Genomic DNA, 24841 nt, shown 5'->3' on the forward strand with positions numbered 1-24841 from the left:
GTGAGGACATAGTTTATAGAAGTAGATTTTCCCAGGTGCCACTATTGTTCTCATTAGGGGAAACCTTGCTCTTGCCCTGTCGTGTGGTGGTGCCAGGGGTTGCCTCTGGTCAGGCATAAGTTTCAGAATCGCACCATGTGGCCAGCATGGGCGATTACGGTGGCTTTACGAAGTTCATGCTGGCAACATGTGCCACTGGAAGTAGCGAAGTTCGAGTCCTGCCCCACTGCTGGGCAAGATGGGGCAGCGCCGGATGCAACCTTACCCACTGGCTGTGGATCGGTCCCAGTCTTCATTACTCAGCCCCACATCTGGGTAAGTCTGGCTCCGAGGCTTAGAGACCGGGGACAGACTGCCCCTCTGTTTCGGGCTCCTCCAGTCATAGGTGTTGAAATTGTAACCTGGGGCCTGAAAACCAGCGCCTGAAACATCAACAAGGTGTTAGCACTGGGCCTGGGTGTTACTGAGTGCACTGGGAAAGGACATTGTTAACCAGTAGAGGGGTTGGACAACAGCAGCAACGACTATAATAGTTGCTTAATAATAATTAAATTATGATGATAATAATAATAGCAACAGTATGTGCTTATTATCCAGCCAGGACTTCACTGAGTACTTTATTTGTATCACCTTATTCTTCATAACCATCTTTGAAGGTTAGGTATCATTATTATTTGCAATTTACAGATGAAGATACGAAAGGCTTAAAACAGTGGTTTCAAGTATCAATACCTAGAGCCGTTTGCAAACTATCCTGGGAGTTCAAGCTATCATTTTAGGAGAATCCGTTTTCAGATCCTCAGGTCCCATACATACTGCTTCCCAAATGGACTCAGCTGAGAGAGGACCAGGGGTCTGAGATCTGCCTGTTCTCCAAGCTCCTCTCCTGTTTCACAGTTGTTCTCCTGCCACTCTACAAATGAAAGGCTTATTTCTCATCCTTCTCAAACCTTTGAAGGTGCTTGGGCCCTGGGATATGAACTCCCAGCTGGCAAATCAAGGCATAATTTGGAGAAGCCTTGCTGCTGTGATGAGGTCTCCTGGGAGCAGGACCTTATTTCGAGCAGGCGCAAATTCCTGGCAAGGCTTTCACCCCTCGCTCTGACTCATCCGTCACTCTGTCTCAGAACCAGAATTCAGAAGCATGATGGATGAAAGGGTTAGGAAGCTGGAACATTATTATTATGTTTATTTGAATTGCAAAATGAAGCCTGACTTTCTTCTCTGCCGGGGAGTTACATCTGATTAGCTTGATGGGTGAGACAGTGAGGAACGGCTTTGGCAATTAGGTTCTATAACGGACATTTTCCACGAATTTGAGCTGACTCTGTGGCTCCCAGAGTTTGACAGAAGTACATTTAAAGCTTATTTACAACAAATTGGAAATTATAGTCTTCGCAAGCATTTACATTTTGGGAGAAAAACATTTAGACGATGACTTTTGGCATGTGGTGGGGCATACAGTTTTTCAAAATCCTTTTGGGGGGGTCAAGCGGGAAGGCAGGGCCTTGATTGCAGGTGACTCCATAGCTTGTGCTATAATCACCACACACTGCCTTGCCCACCACTGCAGGCTGTGACTTGTGTGTGTGTTGCGTGTGTGTATGTGTTCACATGTGTGCACTGGATTGCAATAGGATATGTGTGTGTGTGTGTGTGTGTGTTTTTTTTTTTTTTACTGTGTTTAAAGCACTTAATACAGCATAAGCATTAACTGTTATGACCATTAAGCTCCCTAGGGAAATACCTGGGCCTCCAAGTACAGTGAAATGCCCTGATCATATAAGATGATCTGTCTCCGTGACATCCCTACTTCCTCTCCCCTGTTCACTTTCTCTCCATTATTGTTGGATCCAGTAATGCCTTCCTTGCTACTAGTTGGAGCCCAGGCAGGGCAGGATGTCCAGAGGATAAGGCTCTCTGGAGAAAAGGATTTGATCTCAAGAACCCAGGGCAATGCCTTCCACCACATGATGGAAATACTCTAAGAACCTTCTATTTTAGGACACAAAGGATTAGAAGTCCTCGAGCAGAGGGAATCTTTACAGTTCAATATCTCACTCTCTTTTTCTCAGGTCACTGCAGAAGTGTGTGGCTAGCCACTTGGGAGGAAGTCATGTGTGATGAATGTGCCATCTGCTGTCAAAAGTGTTGAATTAAGGAAGCCCATGAGTCTTCTCTGGAAAGGAAGAGACTGAGGAACATTGAATTTCAGCCTGGCTCCCTCTGATGGACTATCCATTTTCTCCATCAGAACCAAATAAATCAACCCCAAGTACGTGACGTCTCACTTCTTGTGATACAGAAAGAGCTAGAAAAAGCCTGTACCTCACTTTCTTTATAAGGCTTCAACTTTTCTAAGAGCTGAATGCTAATTGCTATATCCTCCTGGAGTATCCTTTTCTTATAAGCGTTAACCCATATGAACATTGGGTTCTCCAGGGAAATCACAATATGTTCTAGACTTTCTGATTTTCTTTCCAACTGTTGTTGGTAAGTAGATGGGCTTGGGCAGAGTGTAAGGTGTGGCTTGAGCAGGTGTAGGAAAATGCCAGCGTTGAAAGGCATGTGCATCTCTAATAAGGATGCCCTGCCTTAGCAAGCACTATCGATGATTATTGCATTACAACAAAGCAGAGAATGAAACGGGGATATGATTCAAATCTCTTTGGGTGAGGCATGAAGTCAGAAGACCTGGCTCTGATCCCAGCCCTCGCCTAGTCCCTGCTATGCTGACCTGGAGATTAAAAGAAGAAAAGTAGCTGGGTGTGGTGGTGTGGACAGACCGGGGCAAGAGGATCCCTTGAGCCCAGGAGTTCAAGACCAGCATGGGCAGCATAGCAAAACCCCATCTCAGAGATTTTTTTTAAAGTTAAGAAAAGACTAAAGTTTATATCCCAGATCAGTCACTTCTTTGCTTGGTAGCTTTGGCCAATGAACCTCAGTGTAAAATGGGGATAATGATAGGTAGTTTAGCAGGTTGATAAGAGAATTAAGGAGTATGAATATACCTAAACACTTAGGAAAATGCTTAGAACACAAAGAGGTTTTAATTAACATAGATGTCCACTGTGATTTTATACTAAGCCTTTCAACTCCTTAAGACCTCAATTTCCTTATTTATAAAAAAGTGGGGAGACTAGGAGAGGAGATAAACCCTAGCACTACCAATGCGGTAAGTGTCTGAGTGTCTCTTAAGTGTCAGGTATTATATGAGGAACTAAAGTGCAAAGATAAATAAAACTAGGTTCCTCTCCTCAAAACCTGCACAGTTTGGTACATGGATGGGAGGAGAAGAAATAGGCATAGAAAGCATGAATTCTAATAGTATGTGAATATGCTATCCTCGTAGTCTGAATACACTAATATGGAAGAACAGAGACCTGTTTGGGGGTTGGAACGTGGAACATGAAAGGAAAAATGACATACAAACTTGGAATTAGAGAACAAGCTGGCATTTACTAGGTACAGGTGTTGGGTGAGACAGTGTTGGCCAAGCAGAAGAAAGCCTGGTGAAGGTGCAGTCATGGTAAACACTGCTTCCTGTCCCCAATTCCATCCGTGGACTTCTGCCCTACTCCTACGGAGGGAAAAGCATTCCAGGAATACTCTAGTCCCTCTTGCCACCTGCGCTTATTCCTCCCCATAGGAGTCATGCAATTTACCTAATCCGCAAGTTTTGGAAAAGAACACTGGGCATGCCACTGAGCCCCTTCCTGCCTTCCTCCGGACTCATTCTCTCACGCTGTTGCTGTTCTGTGCAGTAAACAAACCTGAGTCCCATTCTTGAGCCCCTCTGAGCTTGGTGGTGGCAGGAAGGGTTTGACTGGGCAGTTAGGTAACCGTGGCAGGCTACGTTCATTCTTCCCTTCATCCTTAGTACCAGAATATCAGTTTTGGGGTGGGCAAATTATTGCTCAGACTAAAACTATTTTTCTTAGCCTCCCTCAAAGCTAGACGTTGTGGTCAATGACATGGCTAAGGGGACTTCTGAGGAGGTTCCTTACAACCCTTGTTCCTGCTGCCTGGAATGCAAATGAAATAGCTGGCGCCCTAGTAACTACCTTGGACCATGAGGTGACTCCAAGGATGGAAGCCAAATGCTAAGCATAATAGAGCAGAAATATTTAGGAGCATGGGTCCCTGATGACACTGTAGTTATATAGCACCTCTGAAGTGCCTACTTCTTTATAATTTAGGTCACTATATTGTTGGGGTTTTCAGTTCTATTAAGTTGAACCAAATTTAAGTCCCAATGTCTAGACCTGGGTTGGTGGTAGGGAAATAATAATCCTGATTCTGGCCACAGGACCAATCCAGCTTTTCTAGCAAATAACTAAAATAAAATAAAATGCTGATATTTTAAATCATAGCGGACTCTGATTTCTATTTCTCCATGGATTTAGAATTGATAAATGAAGGGGTGGATTAACATATCAAAACACCTAATGCTAGCAACCTGGCAAGGACCAAAGCTTGCTTAGAGGACAGTGACAAGTTCAGGATGTGTGTAGGAAAGGGTACAGCAAGGAAGTGTCAGAAGATGAGACTGACAGAGTAGGTGAGGACTAGATTACAAAGAACTCAAATTACAAAGTGTTTTAAACTAAGGACCTTTGGCTTTATCATGTAACAACAGAGAACCATTGAGAGAGGGGTTTTCTGTTTGTTTCAAGGGAGTGGCATAACTAGATTTGGTTTTTCTAAAGATCGTTGAAAGAAATGTGGGATGATAAGAAAGCTCAAAGAAAGAAGATAAATGAGGAAGTAGCTACAATATTTCAGGCCTGATGGAGGTTTCTTAACAGACAATGGCAAAGGAGTGGTATCAGAGATGCTAAGCTAGTAGAAATAAAAATATACCTGGGTCCTGATGACACCATGAGGCTACCTGTCTCCTCCAGAACCTGTACTATAGTGAGAAAAAAATAAATCCCTGTTGTCTAAATGCCATCATTTGGATTTTCTATGCAGCTAAACTCAATCCCCAACTGATGCAGGTGAATGATGATAACATGATTTAAAATAGGGACTCTCTCATGAAAATTAGGTTTAGGTAAAAGGCACGCTGGCTGTCACAGCCGAGAAGTTAACAAGCCCTGGGGAATATTCCTTTATACCAGGAGTAAAACGTAAAAGCCAGGGAAGGAATGGAATAAATGAGGCAACCCAGGTGTAAGAAAAGTCAACTGCCAGGAATATAATTAAACTCTTGTTTTCACTGAATGATGGCATAAGCACACAAAATTAAAGTACAGGTATGATATTGAAAACTACATTTTAAATTAAAAATTGATAAAAGGAACACACTGGAAACAGAAATAATTTTTAAAATTGTACAGCCCTAAGTAATTACTCCTTTGATTTAGAATTGGAAACTTCTCTTTTTTTTTTCTTCTTTCTTTATTTCTTATGCATCTGGGTTTCAATATCTGGTCTTACACCTTGCATCATAATATGAGGCAAAAAATTCAGTGCAGATTCCTTTCACTGAGAGTAACATTTAGTTTTATTTATTTGCAGAGTGGAAAATAGGTATTCATAAATGTAGATGCTTCTGAAAGTGAATGGAATCCTGATCTGATGATTTTTACTTTTACAGTAACTATACCTTAGCTACTTGTAAAATTGTGACACTCCAACATTGTAATATTTGGTTTTCTGTACTAATGCAGATTAGTAACTGTTAATTCACACTCAGTACTATCTTAGAAAAACAAATCAAACAATGTTGGTTCATAGTCACAAAGTTTGGAATCCAATCTTCACAATTTGGGGACTGAAGCTCTCGCTGCCGCTGTCATTTTTAGAAACCAATTTTAGTACAGGGAAGCGAGCCCGATGATCCCCTGCCAAATCGGTTTCCTAAAGCCCTAATTTTGTTAAGAATGAGAAAATCAAATCGTATGTTTCTGTGACTATTTGTAATTGTTCTTGCCAAGAAATATGCAAAGCGTTTAGATAAGGCTGTGGTTTTAAAAGGGCTATGGAGAGATAGTTCTGCCTTCTTTCAAAACAAAAAGTGATGACAAATGACAGAATGCAAACCTCCATCTTAAACACAACCAGAATATCTGTGTCCTCTCAAACCACACAACACAAGAAAAGTTGCTAAATTCAGTGACAGTCAAATGGGGAGAAAGGTGTTAGCGGTGGTGAGAAGACACTTAGGGCCAGAGATTTCAGAGACAGCCCAGTCCACCAAAGCTGGGACCATGACATGAGGCGATACAGCAATGCTTTGTTGGGAATCCTAGAATGCATTGCATGGGCTGGTGGCAGGAAGTGCCCTGGACCCCATTTGGCACCAGCGAAAATCCGGGAAGGAAACCACATGCAGATGTGCTACAGACCGCAGGAAGCGATCTCTCAGTGGGTCAGGGCAGCAGAGAGGAATTCTGCCCTGTGAGCAGCCTGCGGTTGCTGCTGTCTGTCAGCTGAGGAGGAACATCCTCACGTGTGCAACACTGTGAACTGGGGGAGCTTGGTAGCCTGGAACACACCTGGGCTCTTTTTTTCTCAGAACCTCTAGCAAATCTCCAGTTCATCATCTCGTTCATTGATAAGCAGTACTGTAAAAGGAACTGGCATAAGATGTAGAGCAAGTTAATATAAAAAAAAAAAAACACAAGAGCAAAGGAATAGAAAAACAAAGCAACAATAGATGAAAAGGATCCTCATGAGAAACAGTCTGCCATGGACAAATGATAAACATGACCAAATAGATCATCACAAAATTTTTAAAATACGTAGCACACCAAAGCCATACTCTTTGTTTTCAAGAGATCAAAGCAGAAATATATAAGAACCCAGGGGAAATTGGGCAAGGCAAGATAATAGGAGGAGATGAGACATGAGCTTGTAGAGATCAGAAAAGAAATGTAAGAGAAAAACAAAACCCCAGCCATGGGGAGGATATGGTTGAGTCACTTGCTCTGTATGGAGTCTGTTATATTCTTTAACTACATTAAAAGAAAGTTGGACTTTGTACATGTTGGGATTCTTTATCGGTTATCATCATCCTTATGAAAACACAAGGAAGGAACATATCCTTATGAAAACAATGAAAAGCAATAAATTATGCATCCAATTCCAAGAAAAAAAATAAAAAATCTAAAAGGAACTGAATGAAAGAGTTAATCAAGTTAAAAGCAAAAATTTATGTTAAAAAAAAAAAAAACAAACCCAGAGTAGAACTAATAAATAAATGCAAGTCAGTTCTTTGGGGAAAAATAAAATAAAATAAAACAAACTATTACTAATCTAATCATAGGAAAAGAGTAAAAACACAAACACACCAATTAAGAAATGATATTGGGGATATAATCAGAAAAACTAAGAAAATAAAAAGAACTAACTAAGAGATTACTTAATTCTATGCAAATACATCTGAAACCTGGATGAAAGAGAATTTTTTTTCTGAGAGAATAGAAATGATTAAAAAGACCTCAAAAAGGAAGAAAAATAAGACAGAAACATAACTAGCTGAATTGAGAGTCAAGAATTACGGAGACCACAAGAGCTACTTGGTCCATGGGAATGGCAGAGTCCAGGCCAATTTGTCGGTCTCCTCCTGTACTAACTTTTGCTAAATACAAGTAAAGCAAATCATAGGATTTTCTGCATTAGGAGAAAAAAAATAAGACACAGGGGGCCCACAGCAGATTTTGATAGAAGACACTGACCTAGAGGCAGACTGGAAGAAGTTTGCACCCTAGAGCGACACAACAGGATTAAGTGGGACTTCTTTAAGCACATACCTTCTTTTTCCACTAGCTGTGATCACCCCATCTATTTCCTTTCGCATTAACTAATTAATAATACTTAGCAATGTTGGTAATACGATGTTTGTTTACTTGTTAACTGACCCTTCAGCTGAGAGATCTCTTCCAGAAGCAGAGCACAGAGACCATGTCTCTTTGGTCCAACAGTATGTACACATTGTATATTGGCCTTCTATTGTGCCAGTCAGTACATAGTTGCTAAATGAATGAGTAGGGCAAGTTTGGCATTTTGGAGAAGCAGCAGAGAACAATAAAATGTGGCTGCAAAGACACTGATTTCTGGCCCAAGGAGGAAGGTGTGCATCATGGCAGTACAATGCTCTATGGGGAATGGGGCAGCTATTATAGACTTAAAGGGAACAGTGAGAATGTGCAAGGTCTTCCTAGGATAAGACAGACAGCCTGCTGAGAGGCTGGAGGGACAGGTTGGAGAGAGAAGCTATATCTTACAACATGGTATTTAATAAGAAAAAGAAAAGTTTGGTTCTATGCCTTGCTTTGAAAAAGTCAACCTCATAAGCTCCATCTGGAGGGCTCTGTTTTAACCCAAATCACAAGTAAAGAAGAAGAAGAAAAAAGAGCCAGACTTTGAGATCCTGGTAAATAGTAAGCTCAAAATGAGGGACAGATATGATATGACCACTAAAATTCTTATGTCGAGGTAGGCTGCATTGATTATTGGTTCTACTGTCTTCAGCCACGAAGGTGACAGGCTTGCTTTGCTCTGGGCTGTCAGACTGTTGTATCACTTTCCTTTCTGAATGCTGCACTTTGATAGGTAGAGAGTTAACCTGAACACATTCAGAAGAGAGGCCTTAGGACGATAAAGACACTCAAAAGTAAGTTACGTAAGGAACAGTTAAAGGAACTGGGGCTATTTTGCTTGGAGAAGGAAAGCTTCAAAAGAGACATGACAGCTGTCTCTGAGTGTGTGAAGGGCTGTCAGTGCAAGAGGCTTTAGTCTAGCTCAGAGTGACCTTGAGGGTGGAACTAGGACTAATAGGCAGATTTCAGCTCAATGCAAGCGAGAACTTCTGAGTTGGAGCCTCGTGGAGACGGGAGGGCTGCCTCAGCACAGAGAGAAACCTGTCACCTGGGGCGCTCAAGTGCATGGGCATGTCGGGGTGCAGCGAGGCAGGACCCAGCACCCAGGGCTGCACGGGGCTTCAGGCTAGGTGACGTCTATACCTTCTCCAAACACTGAAATCCTGTCATCGACGCTGGCCTTCAACTTCCACGTTCGTTATGAGAATCACTGGGGGTTAGTGATGTGAAAGTGCTTTGTAAATGCTCAAGTGTTCTACAAATATAAGGGCTTGTTACTGTTTTTCTCATTATGTCAGAGGATTTCCATTCTGTCCTGATTGCCATTATCTCTACTCATGCTTTAGCTCCCTTCAGCTCATAGAGATTTCTAAATTGCAAATGCCAAGCTGAATCTTATTAGGACTACTATTCAGACTTTCAAGATGCTTCACAAGTAATAACTGGTTCCTCGCCTCTTACTAATGAGGGACAGGTCATGCTAATTATGGTCCTGTTCCTACAGCTAAAGGGACGGAGTAGCTGAGTTCCCACGTACCAGCTTATGGGGCAGAGCTCATTAACATTAACAACTTCCTCACAGAAGTCTCTGTGTAAACAGAAACGTCTCCACAGTGACACATCAACAGTAAACAAACACGCACATTAACAAATTAACCTCAGAGTCTACTCTGATAGAATGTGACTTGGGTCCTTTACCTGGTGACCTCTGGTGGCCGACTCATTCTCAGGCAAGGGGAATGTCTGTTATTTGGTGGCATAACTAACTTGTCACAATGCATCATGATTTAGAGAAATTAATTGCTAGATAAATGAAAGAAAGCCCTAATTCTATTTTAGGTGTTGAAAACATTTTCTCCACCAAACTCCAATATCCTCTCTCTAGTAAAGTAACAACTTGATAACTTTGAAATGTTTCCTTTCATTTTTTTTTCCCACTTTTTTCCCCCCAGAGGACAAAAAAGAGAGTTACACAGAAGAAAACTAGGAAAACCAGAAGAGAGCAAAACTCTCTTCAAAGTACAGTTCACTAAGTTACAAAGCAATGTGTTCCCCACTGTTCATGTATTTTATTCTTTGGTTGACTTGAACCTAGGGCAGACAAAGGATCATTCGGAGGCTGGAATTTGTACAGGGCATTAGAGAAGGGAAGGCTCAGATAAGGAGAAATACCACGAGATTCTGACACACTTCTCTTTTGATGCTATGGATCATTGGGAAGGAAACATTTTATAAAGGAGCTATTAGTTTATGCTCTGTATTCAGTCTGACACTCTTTAGGTATTGATGTTCTGAGAAGAAGGTTTAACTTTTAATATAGATAATATTTCTTCACATGAAGATGACATCTATGAAGAAAAATCTACTATATACTTTCCTATATTGGGATTACAGCTCTCCAATAATGAGTATTCAGGGAAACCCCAGCAAGTTTCTACTTAAAGTTAGGAGTGGGCAGGAATAAATGGGGTCACCAATCATTGACTAATCTCTTCTGCACCTCTTCAGAACTCCCAATCCATCTTTGTGGAAAGCTTGCTAAAAAAAAATAAGATAATAGGGCATGTCTTCAGAGAGCCACTTTATTGTATGGTTTGCCTCATATTAATCTAAACTTGAAGGACAAGCTCTGGATTGAACACTTGGCCATCAGTAGAGCTAAGGGGGCCTGTTAGTGTTTGATGAATGTTCAAGACTTATCAGCACCGGGAGGAAATGCAAGGCCAGCTGAGCAAAAGTACTCAGTGTGCTGAATATGGTTGCGCTAAAGCAGACACAAGTTAAATAAAGATATTCTCCTCGTGGAGCAGAGGATGGATCTTTGAGAAGCATGGGCTTCAAAAATGACAAGTCGTCTGTCCCCAGAGCAAGGACATACCTTGACTCCCATAGCTGGTGTCTATTCCAGACCCATCCCATGAGTCCACAGCACTGTCCACGCTGGGCACGGTGGAGGGGTACATGTCGGAGGAGATCTTGCCTGGCTTCTGCGCCCGAGAGGGGTCCTCCTCCACGTCTCCCAGGTCACTCATGTGGCTGGGAATGGGGAACTTCTTGGGACTTGATGCAGACTGGGCTTTATAGACAGGAGAGGAGTTTAAGTATCAGAGTAAATTGAAATTAAAGGATACTCAAATACTCTGGCTGCAGATTCATTTCCCTAGAAACACACCCATAGACACTAGCACATTCTTTCACAGAAGGAAATGCACTGGAAATCCTTAATTGTGGCTCTCGGCCCACTCACCATCTGTCTGCTTCTTAATTTTCAAGGTGACAGTCTCTCCTGCCATCTGTAACAAATGGATGGCTTCACTCAGAGGCTTCCCTTTCAAGCTGCTGCTGTTGATGGCAAGGATTCGGTCTCCTATGTGGATTGCACCGGTCCTGAAACACCAAACAGTAATAGAAAGATAGAAAATCCCTGCATGCTACTGATCACAACTTCCCTGACGTGCTTTATACGTTCATAATAATAAAGACTCGGCAAGGGTCTCTAGGAGTCCCTTCCCCTAGCTTTCTCCTGGGCAATGTTATAAGATAACTGCATCTGTTGTGAATTAATTTTAAGTTTCCAATAAAATTAGAAAAATTGTTTTAATTAGTTGTTTAAGATGATGTGCTTTTTAAATTCCAAGAAAGCTGAGTCATTTGGTAACCCCCTTGAAAATTCCAAGAAAGTGAACAATGTTGAACAACAAATGTGGAGATGTATATATAGCATGGAGCGTTCTTTCTTTCTACAGATTTAAAATGTTTAACGAAATCAGCACCCAGCTCACCACACGTGAGGTTCAGAGAGGCGAGGACACACCGGACCCTGGGCCTCCCTAACTGATGACTCCAGAGATTGAAAAAGGCTGAATGTAGGAATCAATTAGTGCATGTTCGAATCCAACTCTGCCACCTCCCAGCTGTGTGACCTGGGTACCTTATTTTAACCTCTCTGGGTGTCAGTTTCTTCATCACTATGATAGGGGATAATCGTATCTTTGGGAAGCCCTGAGGATTAAATAGGAAAACATATGTAAATGGCCTTGCACACTGCTTGAAATGTAGGGAAAGAAAATAATTCATTGATCAATGAACTAATAAACCTTTGCTCTTTTCCCTTCTCTTGCCATCCTCACCCAGTTCTGAATTAGCAGACTGGAGTTTACAATCCTGGTGCTCAGCACACCGGGAAGGCCAGCACTGGTAACACTCAGATCTCTATGCTGGGTTGAAGGCTGTGGAGCGGAATCCCATGTGCTCGTCTCCTGTTGTCCATGCTCACTTCAGATACAGGGAGTGAGGCATCGACCCAGCTCAAAGGGCAGCTTGGGACTCTGCTCCGATGCTGCTTGCTTGCATGGCCTGGTGGCCGTGCTGTGCTGTGCAGCAGCAACGGGGGCAACAGAAGTGACACAGGTCATATGGGTTATGAGAGGCCACTTAATAAGTCTACCACTGCATCTACTCTCAAGGAATATTTTCCCCTGAAATAATAATAATAATAATAATAATAATAATAAAGTTCTCTTCATTTTCTCCTAAAAATTCTCTAGGCTGTCAAAGCTCCATGTGTACCATAGACACTTTACCACTAGGTTCCTGAATTAGATCAATATGAATCTTTTCTTGGTTGTCTCTCTACCAGAGATACCTAAGACTGTCTCTGTAACACAGAAATCTAGGACAGGAGGATGTCTGAAGAATATCCTATCACGGGTGTCTCTGCTAATATCAGAATATTAAATTCCAACAGGGTCACCTTTTCTGAGCTGCCTCCGTCCCTTCATCTGACAGATGAAGATGTTGTATGAGCTAATTTCTAAGGGACATTGCAGCTCCAAAACTCTGCAATGCTATGTCTCTATTTTGTAAACCACTGTCTCCAAATGTCGGCGGAATGATGTCTTTGTGCATCCTTGAGCTGGGTTACTGCAGGACAGATTTTGTTACAGGGTTTGTTATATGCTTGACAACGCGTCTCGGATAGAAATGCAGTTTAGCAGCGAGTGGGGGACGGAGGGGCAGGAGGGTGTGCATCATTGCCAAAGGGACAAATGGACATTGCAAATTACAAGATATTATTAGGAAGGGTCACTACACTTTGCTTCCCTTAATCTTAGAAGATGAAGCTGCCTATATCATCCTCTTTGGAAAACACAGCAGCTAAGCACAGCACCTATCTGGTGACGGAGGCTCGGTAAATGTTTGCTGAATTGAACTGGACAAGCCTTTTAACCTCCCTGAACTTTAGTTTCCGCCTCCCAAAATGGACACAATATAAATCCAGCGCCAGTCAATTGTGCTCAGTTTATACATCTCAGAGAGTAATATCAACGCTCAGCCAATGACATCTTTTACCGCCTGTAAGATGCCTCTCAAAGTCAAGTCCAGGCTCTGCCTGAGAGCTCTCAAGCTCTAAAAGCAATCCTTTGTGTGGATTTGAGAAAGCCAACAGATAGCCAACCAGGCGAGGGGAGCTTGTTTTTATGCAGCTGGGAGGAAGGAAGCCCATCTCAGGCACACGTAATTATAGCAGTTCCTTCAAATTTTACCTTTCAGCTAATCCTCCTTTAGTGAGGCTTGAAATGATTATAGGATCAAACGGCTCTTCAGTTCCTGAAATTGTGATGCCGAGGGGCCCCCCATAGCGCTTAAGCTCCACGGTGTAAATAATTGCTCCGGAACTTTCTTGCTCATCTGCAATAAATGCCAAGGAATCATAATTGGTTTCTTCGGAAAAAGCAAAATAATAAGACACATATATTCATACGTAAAGTAGAAAATTCGAAACATCATCATCAAATGCATCACGTCTGAGAAAATAATTATTTGGGGAAGTAGCATTTCCTTAATAGGAGCTTACATTCTGATTCAGGGATGAGTCACCGTCAGTGCCAGGGAAGGGGGATACTGCGTAATGACTTATCTTTTAAATCTGTGACCGATCCACCCTACTGTGTCCACACCTAGCATACTGCTTGCCTGGCATTTTGTGAGTCTGTGAGAATAAACACCTGGGGAATAAACATACGGCTGAGGAGGTAATACGGGAGGAGAGAGTCACACAGCAGCAAAGATGCTATTTCTGGTTTCTCAGGCTTTACTCACAAGCTAACTTTCAATATAGAAAAGTTGATTTTGCTAATGGCTGGAGCAAATGATAACGTACACATGGTTAAGTGGGACTTAGCTTGCAGGCAGCAGTGGGAAATCTAGAATCCCTTACATATCATTCCACTGACTGCCTTAGAATTTGAGTCCTATTGATGACTTCATGGATATTAAAGGGGGGAGGGTTGAATGATTCTGTCTCCTCTTTTCATAGAGTAAAAGCCACATTGTAAGCTGTGTTTCCATAGTGATACCAGGCTACCACATGTCATGAACTCATTTGGGCTATTTAACATTAGCATAAAGACATCGGTGAATGTGGTCTGCCTAAAGCATTGGCCAGAAAAATGTCACGGGCCACCTTCAACACGGTGGGTGCTGTGATTGTGTCAGGGTTGCAAATACGAAGTCTCAGAATTCAAAGGGTTGTATTTGCTTCTGACATGCTCAAAGTTCTTGGGCACTTCTTGTTTTATTCCTTGGGCCTGGGAGCTGTGAATGGTTAAGGAGCTGTTTCATTTCTGTACCTAAGGATACAATGAAATGGTCCAGTAGCTACTTTAACAAAATAGTCAGCTTTTACAGTTAGACTGTATCATAGCCAAGCATTAACATGGCCACGTTTTTTGCAATGAACAGCTGTTCATTTACGATATGAAACCCTAAAATAAGGAGGAAAAGAAAAGCTTGAGTTAACAATTCAATTATCTGTGTGTGCAGTGAAGGATTAGGGTGAATATAAAAATGAAAGGTCTGTAAAGCAATGTGGGAAAAAACGTGTCCTCTCCTGCCTGCGTTTGCTTCACTTCTGGCCGTGGATTGGCAGTTTTGAAACGTAGCCATCACCTCCACTTCCTGAGTGCTCTACTCCTAATAAGCTGCTCCATCCACTGAGAATTAAGGACCATCCACCGCACACTGCAATGCTTGAATCAACATTTTAGTGTATAAAAACTTCAATATTAGACTCAAATTTATATTAGCAGCTGAGAATCTTCCATATCAAGCCTAAAATAGCTCTGTTTGATGGTTCACAAACTTCTTCCAGGCTGTTGCTTAAGTTGTGGCCACTGGGCTGGGGATGACCTGCTAAGGGCTCCTGAGAGGAGCCTCAGCATACAGGGTAATCGAATAATAAAAAGTCTAAATTTTCCTGTAGTGTGATATTTGGTCACCCTTCAGAGCTGGCTTTCACCTAAATGAATAGGTTATTATTGGCTATATTACATGTACTTTGCAGCCTGTGCCACCAACTATGTTCTGGATAAAAATCTGGTTAAGTCATCCAATTAGTTACTCCTGGGGACTCTCCTGGCCATCCAGTGGGGGGTGTGTGCCCTTGACCTTGACCTTTCACGCTCTCCATCCAGGGAAAGCTGAGCACAAGCTTGTCAATGGGCACCGAGGGTTTTGGATTTGGGCATCAGCTCTTTATGGGATTTGAAGGAAATGACAGTTGTCCAGCACCTGGAGACCCAGGAACCAGTGGAAAGTTTCAGTTGAAACTTTGTTCCAGATGAAAACAAAGATTGATCCATAGGAAGGTGAGTTTGGGTGCAGCCCCACTTGCTGGGCAAACGGGTTGACCTGGTTCTAGTTAGCTCATTCCTTAGGCAACCAGAGCGAGCACTCTGTTATTTTTAGATGATTCATCCTTGTGTCACAAAGGTGAAAAAATAGCCAGAGATACAGCAAGTCGGTTTAGGATAGTCCATTTCTGGTCACCTTACCTGGGGACATTTTTCATTAGGCATGTGAGGCCTCACTATAGCTAGTAGGCAATTGTTGGGGCTTGATGAGTTTAGATAGTAATGGAGATGCCAATCAAGAAAATGACAGTGTCTTAACTAGGAAGGACACATTCCTGTGACTACACTGGGGTAGAAACAGGATGAGGCAAAGCTGTATTTGGATTACAACAGAAATGAATGCTCATTTCTGATTTCTTCAACAAATAAATTGCTAGAAGTGAAGAAGAAAGACAGGGTACAGTAGCTCATGCCTGTAATCCTAGCACTCTGGGAGGCCAAGGTGGGAGGATTGCTTGAGCTCAGGAGTTTGAGACCAGCCTGAGCAACACAGCGAGACTCTGTCTCTACAGAAAACTAACAAAAATTAGCCAGGCATGGTGGTGTGTACCTGTAGTCCCAGCTACTTGGGAGGGTGAGGCAGGAGAATCACCTGAGCCCAGGAGTTTGAGGCTGCAGTTAGCTATGATCATGCCCTGCACTCCGGCCTGGGCCACAGAGTGAGACCCTGTCTCAAAAAAAAAAAAAAAAAAAAAGCAGCTATCCATCTATCTGTACATATATATATAAATTAGGGAAATATGAACGTTGAATGAATATTTAATGATATTAAGAATTATTGCTAGTATTTTAAGGTGATGATGTTAGTTATGTGTTTTTAAAAGAGTAACTTTTGGATACATTAGTAATATTAAATATTTACAAGATGAAGTGATATGATGCCTGGAATTTTCTTCAAAATAATCCAGTGTTGACTGAGGTGGAGAAACTAGACTGGGAGTGTAGATGAAGCAAGATAGGCCATAAGTCAACAGCTCTTGACACTGGCTGATGCATGATGATTCATTGTGCTATTTTTCTCTACCTTTGTATCTATTTGAAATTTCATAATAAGTTTTTAAAGAAGAAAATAATATTCTCTTAGAAAACCCTACATGGCTGCCTTGAGTAACCAGATGTTTAATTAGAGTGGCTTCCTTCCTTTCCTGGACGACAGTGGTGGGGCTGCCTGCTCATGGTCTTCTCCAGACCACATGGCCCATCTGCCCACACGGCAAGGTGCCCAGAGCATCCCGTGACCCCTGCTCTCCGGGACTCTGCCATCTTGGCTCTGCCCAGATTTTCAGGTCAACGGCTTCCTCCTACATGGTCTTCCTGCTGGGAACCCAGACTTTGCCTCTCCTCCCCACATCTATTTCCACCGGTGTAGCCAACACATAATTTCTTCTTTTTCTTCCCAGAATATTTAAAAAACACAATTCTGAATATGTAACTCTCTTACTTGATGCTTTTCATTGGTTCCCCAGTTCCTTAAGAATCAAATAGAACCCCCTGCGAGAGCTTAGCTGCAGCCTCTGTCTCTCCAGACAGTCAGACCCTCCCTCCCAATCCAGTCCAATCCAATCTTCTAAATTCTCTCTCCTCATGGAACCACTGCAGTTCCTTAAAAAGCACTTTTCTAGCATCTTTAACCCTTGCATCTATTACTCCTGTGCACAAATATCTTTCTTCCATTTGTTCCCCTGGAGAATTTCTACTTTTACTTTAGACTTTGACTCAGATGTCTTATTGTTCAAGAAGCCTTCCTGGCTCCTCAGCTCGGGCTAGAGGCCTTTCCCATGAGACCCACAGCTCCTGGGCATTCTTCCAGTGTTTCTAAACGTTTTACTTTCATTTTTTGTTCCTTATCAAGGAGAAAAGCTAAGTTAATTTAAAATGCTTCCTAATGAGAGAAATTAAATAGTAAGGAATAAGATTCAATCAGGAAGAGTTGAGATTTGGAAGGCCAAAAGCTGTTGTGATATAATATCTAAGACTCTTTGCTCCCCAAGAAGCAATTTTCGCCCCCCTTGAGAATGCGTGTTCTACCATTAAACTCTTCACTCTGTATTTTAACTCATTAACTGCCATGAGAGTTGTGTTTAACTCACTCTAGTTTTGACCCTGGGGCCATGTGAAGCACATGTAAAATCTTACTTGTTGATGTTCTTATTGTTACAGTTGACAATTTAATTCTAAAAATGTAGATTAAATGAATAGAAGTCAATACATTTTGTTTTTCCATTATGTTTACCTATAAATTACAGTCAAAGTTTTTATTCTATTCTTTTAATAAAACACTGTGGCCCCAAGGAAAAGTTTCTGCTTTTTTTTGTGTGTGTGGCAGTCAATGAAATCCTTAGATTTCTTTACTGTCTTCTTCATTAAAATAGGATCCCCTTGAAAACAGAGAGTTTTATCTTCATATCCTCACCGCCTAGAACTATGTCTGGCACCAGGGAGAACTCAGTAAACTCTTAAACAAATGAACAAAAGGATGAATGAATGTTAGCGGGTAGTGTTTGGTTCTCAGGAAGAGATCTCTAAGAGAGCTTTGTGGGTCAGACTCCCTGCTAGGCCAAGGTCTAGTTTCCTTCTCCAAGGCAGGTGCTGCAAACCCAATCTGGCTCATTCAAAGTGGGAGAATTTGACATGGGCTGCCACTGATGGGAACAGCAAACCTAGATCTTCCTCCCTCCACCGTTCCAGGAATGTTGAGTCAGCTTCAGGCTGAACTTCCAATTCCATCTGCCTTCTCGGGCTTTAACCCAGCTGGCACCTGCCAGGCCCTGCAGCTTAGGAGGAGGGTAATAACTGCCATTTAGAAGGGGATGCTCAGACCATTTAGGAGGTGGGAGCTCTCCAGGATATGCTCTCCTTGAGGCAAGGCTTGGAAAGGAGCAACTAGAGTATTTAAACGAGAAGGGAAACTTTCTGAAAAGGAAAAATGCAGAATCACCAGTAAGTCTCAAAGTAAGCCCAAACAGATGTTAATGATATTATAAGCAGCTTTTATATCACAGCAGAAGGTTTGCAACTATTAGTGAAAGACAGGAAAGGGGGCCAGCCTACTTGTTCGTTCTGCTCAGCTCTAGTTAAGAAAATTAATGGGACCACGGAACAGATGCAAAATTGCTGCATTACTTATCTGCAATGTTATTTTCAGGCTTCTTGAGTGCTGCCTGTTTAACAAAATGAACACTGTCTGGCTGGAATCCATACTGGCAGCTGCTTCTGCGGCCAAACAGGAGCTAGGCTTTGGGAGAGAGCTTTGGAAGGCAAACACGTGCAGGTCAATCAAAGTTCACCTCAACGAAAAGCGATGGAATTAATTTTGGAGTATGGCTAAATTTCCTGGACAGGCCTGACAAAATAAACCATTTAGAACAACACTCTGCAGCTTCCTTCTTGTTGGTGTGGTCATTTTACCTATAGTCACGTCAAAAATTATATACTAAGGGAGATCTAAACAGGTGTGGAATGTTTAAGGGTAGAATTCAAATTTCATTATGTAAGGGACGATTTATTAGTCTCAAAACTAGTTCCATTTTTAGGTGACAGCGTTTCTCAGAGTGTAGTTCTAGGACCAGCAGTTTTGGTATCATTTGGGAACTTACTAGAAATGCAAATTCTCAGTTTTGCAAGAATTCCCACCAAGTCTCAACTCTGGGAGAGGGGCCCAGTCATCTGTGCTTTACGAAGCCCTCTGGGTGATTCTGATGCACGCTCAAGTTTGAGAGCCATCACTCTGGGACATCAAGCATGAAAAATGGGAAGAGGACTCTCTTTTTCCTATCATAGGTCCTTCCTGCAGCCAGTGTCTTGCCAACATACCTCCGGCTACTGTTTCTACCATAACCAGGATCATTCTTGGGAGCGTATAATGGGGCATCTCTGCTACTCCAATCTAGGACTTAAGGGAAAAAGCTACTACAAATTACTTAGTTTGGCTTAACACTGGTGAACTGGGGAAAAAATATGAAAGCCCAAATCTTTGAAGGACAGATTTAATAGGTAATAGGCTGTATAAAGGTAATTTGCTTCAGATGGGACAAGCTGTATCCTGGAAATGTTTCTCTAAACATATTAGAGCCTGTGACAGTAAAGTACTGAATTTGTGGTCTCTAAAAACATCCTATGTATTAGAGTAAGATGCTCTAAATCAAGAGAGAAATCATAAACAGCTGTGTATTTGATTGACACACAAAGGTGGTAATACAGGCCAGGTGCGGTGGCTCATGCCTGTAATCCCAGCACTCTGGGAGGCTGAGGCGGGAGGATTGCTTGAGCTCAGGACTTTGAGACTGGCCTGAGCAAGAACGAGACCCCATCTCTACTAAAAACAGAAAAATTAGCTGGGCGTCCTGATGTGCACCTGTAGTCCCAGCTAGGGAAGCTGAGGCAGGAGGATCATTTGAGCTCAAGAGTTTGAGGTTGCAGTGAACTACCATGATGTCACTGCACTCTACCCTGGGTGACAGAGAGATTCTGTTTTTATTTATTTTATTTTATTTTTATTATTTCTGCATATTATGAGGGTACAAATGTTTAGGTTACATATGTTGCCCTTGCTCCTCCCTTCCCCCAGTCAGAGGAGACTCTGTTTGTAAAAGAAAAGAAAGTGTAATACAAAGCAGACTTTTGGAAACTATATGGGATAGATTTGCAAATGTTATTCTCTTCCCACAAACCCCCAAATGTCTCCACGGCTTTGCTTTGGGGTTCCTTCTCAGGCCCTAGTCAGATCACCAAACTCTCCCCTCTTCGTTTACACTGGACACAGATGCAATCAAGACAAAACAATAGATTTCATTTCAAGAGGATTATCTGCATTTTTGAAGACCTGGAGATTGGGTAGCAGTCATTGTATCAGAGCCTGGGACCCATGCAAGAACCATTTAACTCTACTTGAGTTATGTTCCTGTAGTAACGCAAGATGGCAGATGCAAAAGCCCCTGAAGGCAGAATGGTGACTGAATCTAGAGGGAGGGAGAAAACACCTACAACCTCAAGTGTTCTAAAAGATTTGGCCATTGTAACAAAAATAGGAATATTGACCAGTGGAACAGATGTGAGAATCGTGATATAAAACCATCCTCATATAGCCATCTAATCTTTGACAAAGCAGACAAAAATATACGCTGGGGAAAAGAATCCCTTTTCAATAAATGGTGCTGGGAAAACTGGATAGCCACTTGTAGAAGGCTAAAGCAGGACCCACACCTTTCACCTCTCACAAAAATCAACTCACGCTGGATAACAGACTTAAACCTAAGGTATGAAACTATTAGAATTCTAGAGGAAAAAGTTGGAAACACTCTCCTAGACATCGGCCTAGGCAAAGAGTTTATGAAGAAGTCCCCAAAGGCAATCAAAGCAGCAACAAAAATAAATAAATGGGACATGATGAAACTAAAAAGCTTCTGCACAGCCAAAGAAACAGTCATGAAAGTAAACAGACAACCTACAGAATGGGAGAAAATTTTTGCATCCTACGTATCCGATAAAGGGCTGATAACTAGAATCTACTTAGAACTCACGAAAATCAGTAAGAAAAAATCAAATAACCCTATTAAAAAGTGGGCAAAGGACTTGAACAGAAAGTTTTCTAAAGAAGACAGAAGAATGGCCAACAAACATATGAAAAAATGCTCAACACCTCTAATCATCAGGGAAATGCAAATCAAAACTACAATGAGATATCACTTAACTCCAGTGAGAATGGCCTTTATCAAAAAGTCTCCAAATAACAAATGCTGGCGTGGATACGGAGAGAGGAACACTCCTACACTGCTGGTGGGACTGCAAACTAGTTCAACCTCTGTGGAAAGCAATATGGAGATACCTTAAAGCGATACAAGTGAATCTACCATTTGATCCAACAATCCCATTGCTGGGCATCTACCCAAAAGATCCAATGACACTCTACAAAAAAGACACCTGCACTCGAATATTTATAGCAGCACAATTCATAACTGCAAGGCTGTGGAAACAGCCCAAGTGCCCATCAATCCAAGAATGGATTAATAAAATGTGGTATATGTATACCATGGAGTACTATTCAGCTCTAAGAAACAATGGTGATATAGCACATCTTATATTTTCCTGGTTAGAGCTGGAACCCATACTACTAAGTGAAGTATCCCAAGAATGGAAAAACAAGCACCACATATACTCACCAGCAAATAGGTATTAACTGAACAGCACCTAAGTGGACACATAGGTACTATAGTAATAGGGTACTGGGGAGGGGGGAGGGGAGAGGGGGCGGGTATATACATACATAATGAGTGACATGTACACCATCTGAGGGATGGTCATGCTGGAAAATCAGACTTGTGGGGGGAGGGGGGAAAGGGCATTTATTGAAACCTTAAAATCTGTATCCCCATAATATGCCGAAATAAAAAAAAAAGATTTGGCCATTGTAAAATAAAGCTGAAATTAATTTTTAAAACACTCTAATACGGTAATGGCTGTTGATAGCATTCACAGGGCCTTACTAGGTACAAATTTATTGGTAAATGCTTAAATATATTACCTCCTTTGATTCTTAAAACAGCCATGCCAGGCATTAAATGGACACTTATAGATGAGGAAACTCACAGAAGTTAATTTGCCCAAGTTTCCCAGGTTGTTAATTGTGAAGCCAGTCCAGTGTTCCTGGTCATTGCGTTCTACTTGTTCCCCTCAGCCTGGACTAGAAACAGGATTAATTCAGACCCTCTTGAATGCCTCATTCAACACTTTAGTAAAATGATTACAATCAGTGGTCACAGCCAGGCATTGTGGCTCATGCCTGTAATCCTAGCACTCTGGGAGGCTGAGCCAGGAGGACTGCTTGAGCTCAGGAGTTTAAGATCAGCCTGAATGAGAGCGAGATTCCATCTCTACAAAATATAGAAAATTAGCTGGGCATGGTGGTGCACACCTGTAGTCCCAGCTACTTGGGAGGCTGAGGCAGGAGGATCACTTTAGCCCAGGAATTTAAAGTTGCTGTGAGCTATGATGATGCCACTGCACTCTAGCCTCTAGCCAGGGAGACAGAATGAGACTTTGTCTCAAACAAATAAACATTTCTAACAATAGGGTTTTCTTTTCCTTGTTTTACTCTGAATAAAAAAGAATTCAGTTACTCAAATTATATTCACAATCTCACGAGGGACAAGGATACTAGGATCGCATGGATTCCTCCAAATCAGTGATCAGATGATAGCTTTGAAATAGTGATCTTTTATAAAAACATGTCTGAATGAGTATACATTTTAGTATAGCAATTTGAGGAAATCTGGTTTGGGTAAATATATGTTTCACACCAATATTTATAATTGTATTTTGGGTATATGTGTGTTTTTCAATGGAATGATTTAGGATTTAAAAAATTGAACCTCTTAAAAATTAAAAGATATTGAATAAACATGACAATTACCATAACATTATATGTAAGGATTATAGGGGAAAAATAGAAAGGGGAAAAAATGAGCCAAGGAAATCAGCAACCGAAAATAAGATCTAGCTCTCCAAGTGCACAGTTGTTTCTGAAACTCCTGCCAACGTGTCTGCACAGCCTGGCTTTGAAATTGGACACGTTGCCAACCACACACACCATCCATATTCATCTCTAGCTTGGCTTTTTCACTTTGCAAGGAAGGTAGCTGAGATCTGCTGAGCTGGGCACTGGGCAAATCATGCAAAACAGGTTTCTCCACAGGCCTTTGCCTCTTCACTAGAACAGAGCCTGGCTGATGCTGGAGGCTTTATCTCTCTTTTGAAACAAATTCCAGAAAGAAAGTGCAATTGAAGCAGAGTTGTAAGGAGAGAAATGCAAATGTTGGCATAGAAAATCAGTTGCTTAAGAAATCAACAAACTTATGCATATTTTTAAACATTGGTTATAAAATATATTTGAGTATAATCACCATTACCAATTTTACTGATCGATGTAACTACTGATTTTTACATCATTGAATAAGAATCATATACACATGGCCTGGCATGACCATGAACTCTAGATCTAGATGATTTCATGAGGGGAAATTCCAGAACATTGGCAATAATTCATTATTGGTTGGGATAAAATTACACATGGTAGAATCTCTCTTAACCAATCTCCACTTAACCAATTTATTGGATTAATTGTGGCTCTCCATCTTCCATTATAAAATATATGGACCAGCGCAATGGAATGTTCCAGAGTAACAGGTTTCTTTCTCTAGTCCCCCTATGCACTTCTGCTCCTGATTGAGTTGTAAACTTAAAACTTTACAGTCAATTATATTTATTCCCAAACCTATTTATGCCAGTTGTACTTGTTATTGTAACTATGTAATTTAATTAATCTTACATAACTGATGAAGTATCGGTATAGTTGTTCTATGAAAACAAAACCAAATACTTTGGAAAAATTCAATAACTGTTAATCACATAAAGGGAAAACTCTAAAACAACTGGAGAAAATAAAAATCTAGGTACAGTAAGCATTCAAATTGCTTTAAATTCTTTCAATTCTCACTGCATTAAAAACAAAACAAAAGCGAAACTGGAAATCATAAATTATATATTATGGATAAGGTTTAGGCAAATGAGCAAAAAGATTTATAATTACAAGCATCATAACTGTATTCATAGGAAAGGCCTTGACTTTGCCCACAAGATTGGCAAAATTTTAAATTAAATGTTTATGATATATAGCACTTTCTAGAATTCTCCACACTAGCTGACTCTTTCAAGTAATGGGCTTTTAAAAATTAGCTATAGGTTCTTATCATAATCAGATAACAGGGTTTCTCCCACAGGGCTACTCACGGTGTCCTCCTGGGACTTAAGCAGCAGCATCTGCAAGTTTGTTAGATGAGCAGAGTCTCAGCCCTACCTGGGCTAGTGCCAGGATGGCATACCAAAGTTTGAGAAGCACTATTTCACTGCATTCACACATGCCTGGATGCCCTCAAAATGTACACGACCCTTAGAAAGTGAGAGTCGTCTTAATGCAAGACTCAACAAGAGTCATAAACATTCCCTTTTTATTCTGACTCAGCCATCCCACTTTTAAGAGTATTTTCTAAGGAAATAACTCAAAAGAGAAGAAAAGTTGAATAAATATATATATGCATAAAGGTATCTATGATAGTTAACTATTTACAATAATAAAACCATTGGAGGCAATCTAACTATCTAAGCAGAGAAGCATGGTACATAAATTACAGGCAGTAAATAAAAATGACAGATATTAAGGGTTTGTAAAATGATAAAATGTTTATAATATGAAGTTAAATAAAAATGCAACATTCGCTATGGTTATAATTATGTAATATAAATATCAACAAAGACTAGAAAAAA

The 24841-nt window shown here is 41.2% G+C and overlaps 1 protein-coding gene across 9 annotated transcripts in view; it reads right to left on the reverse strand.

Annotated features, from left to right (window-relative positions):
• GRIP1 (glutamate receptor interacting protein 1) overlaps positions 1–24841 on the reverse strand; it is a 617604-nt gene that overhangs the window by 25244 nt on the left and 567519 nt on the right. For all 9 annotated transcript variants that reach the window (XM_076007469.1, XM_076007466.1, XM_076007468.1 and 6 more), the window contains 4 exons: positions 13376–13520; positions 11077–11216; positions 10708–10905; positions 266–422 (listed from right to left, as the gene is read on the reverse strand). In XM_076007469.1, the coding sequence (XP_075863584.1) occupies positions 266–422; positions 10708–10905; positions 11077–11216; positions 13376–13520 (640 nt within the window). The remainder of the gene's footprint in view (positions 1–265; positions 423–10707; positions 10906–11076; positions 11217–13375; positions 13521–24841) is intronic.

Source organism: Microcebus murinus, chromosome 10 (genome assembly GCF_040939455.1).
Source record: "Microcebus murinus isolate Inina chromosome 10, M.murinus_Inina_mat1.0, whole genome shotgun sequence".
Taxonomy (NCBI): domain Eukaryota; kingdom Metazoa; phylum Chordata; class Mammalia; order Primates; family Cheirogaleidae; genus Microcebus; species Microcebus murinus.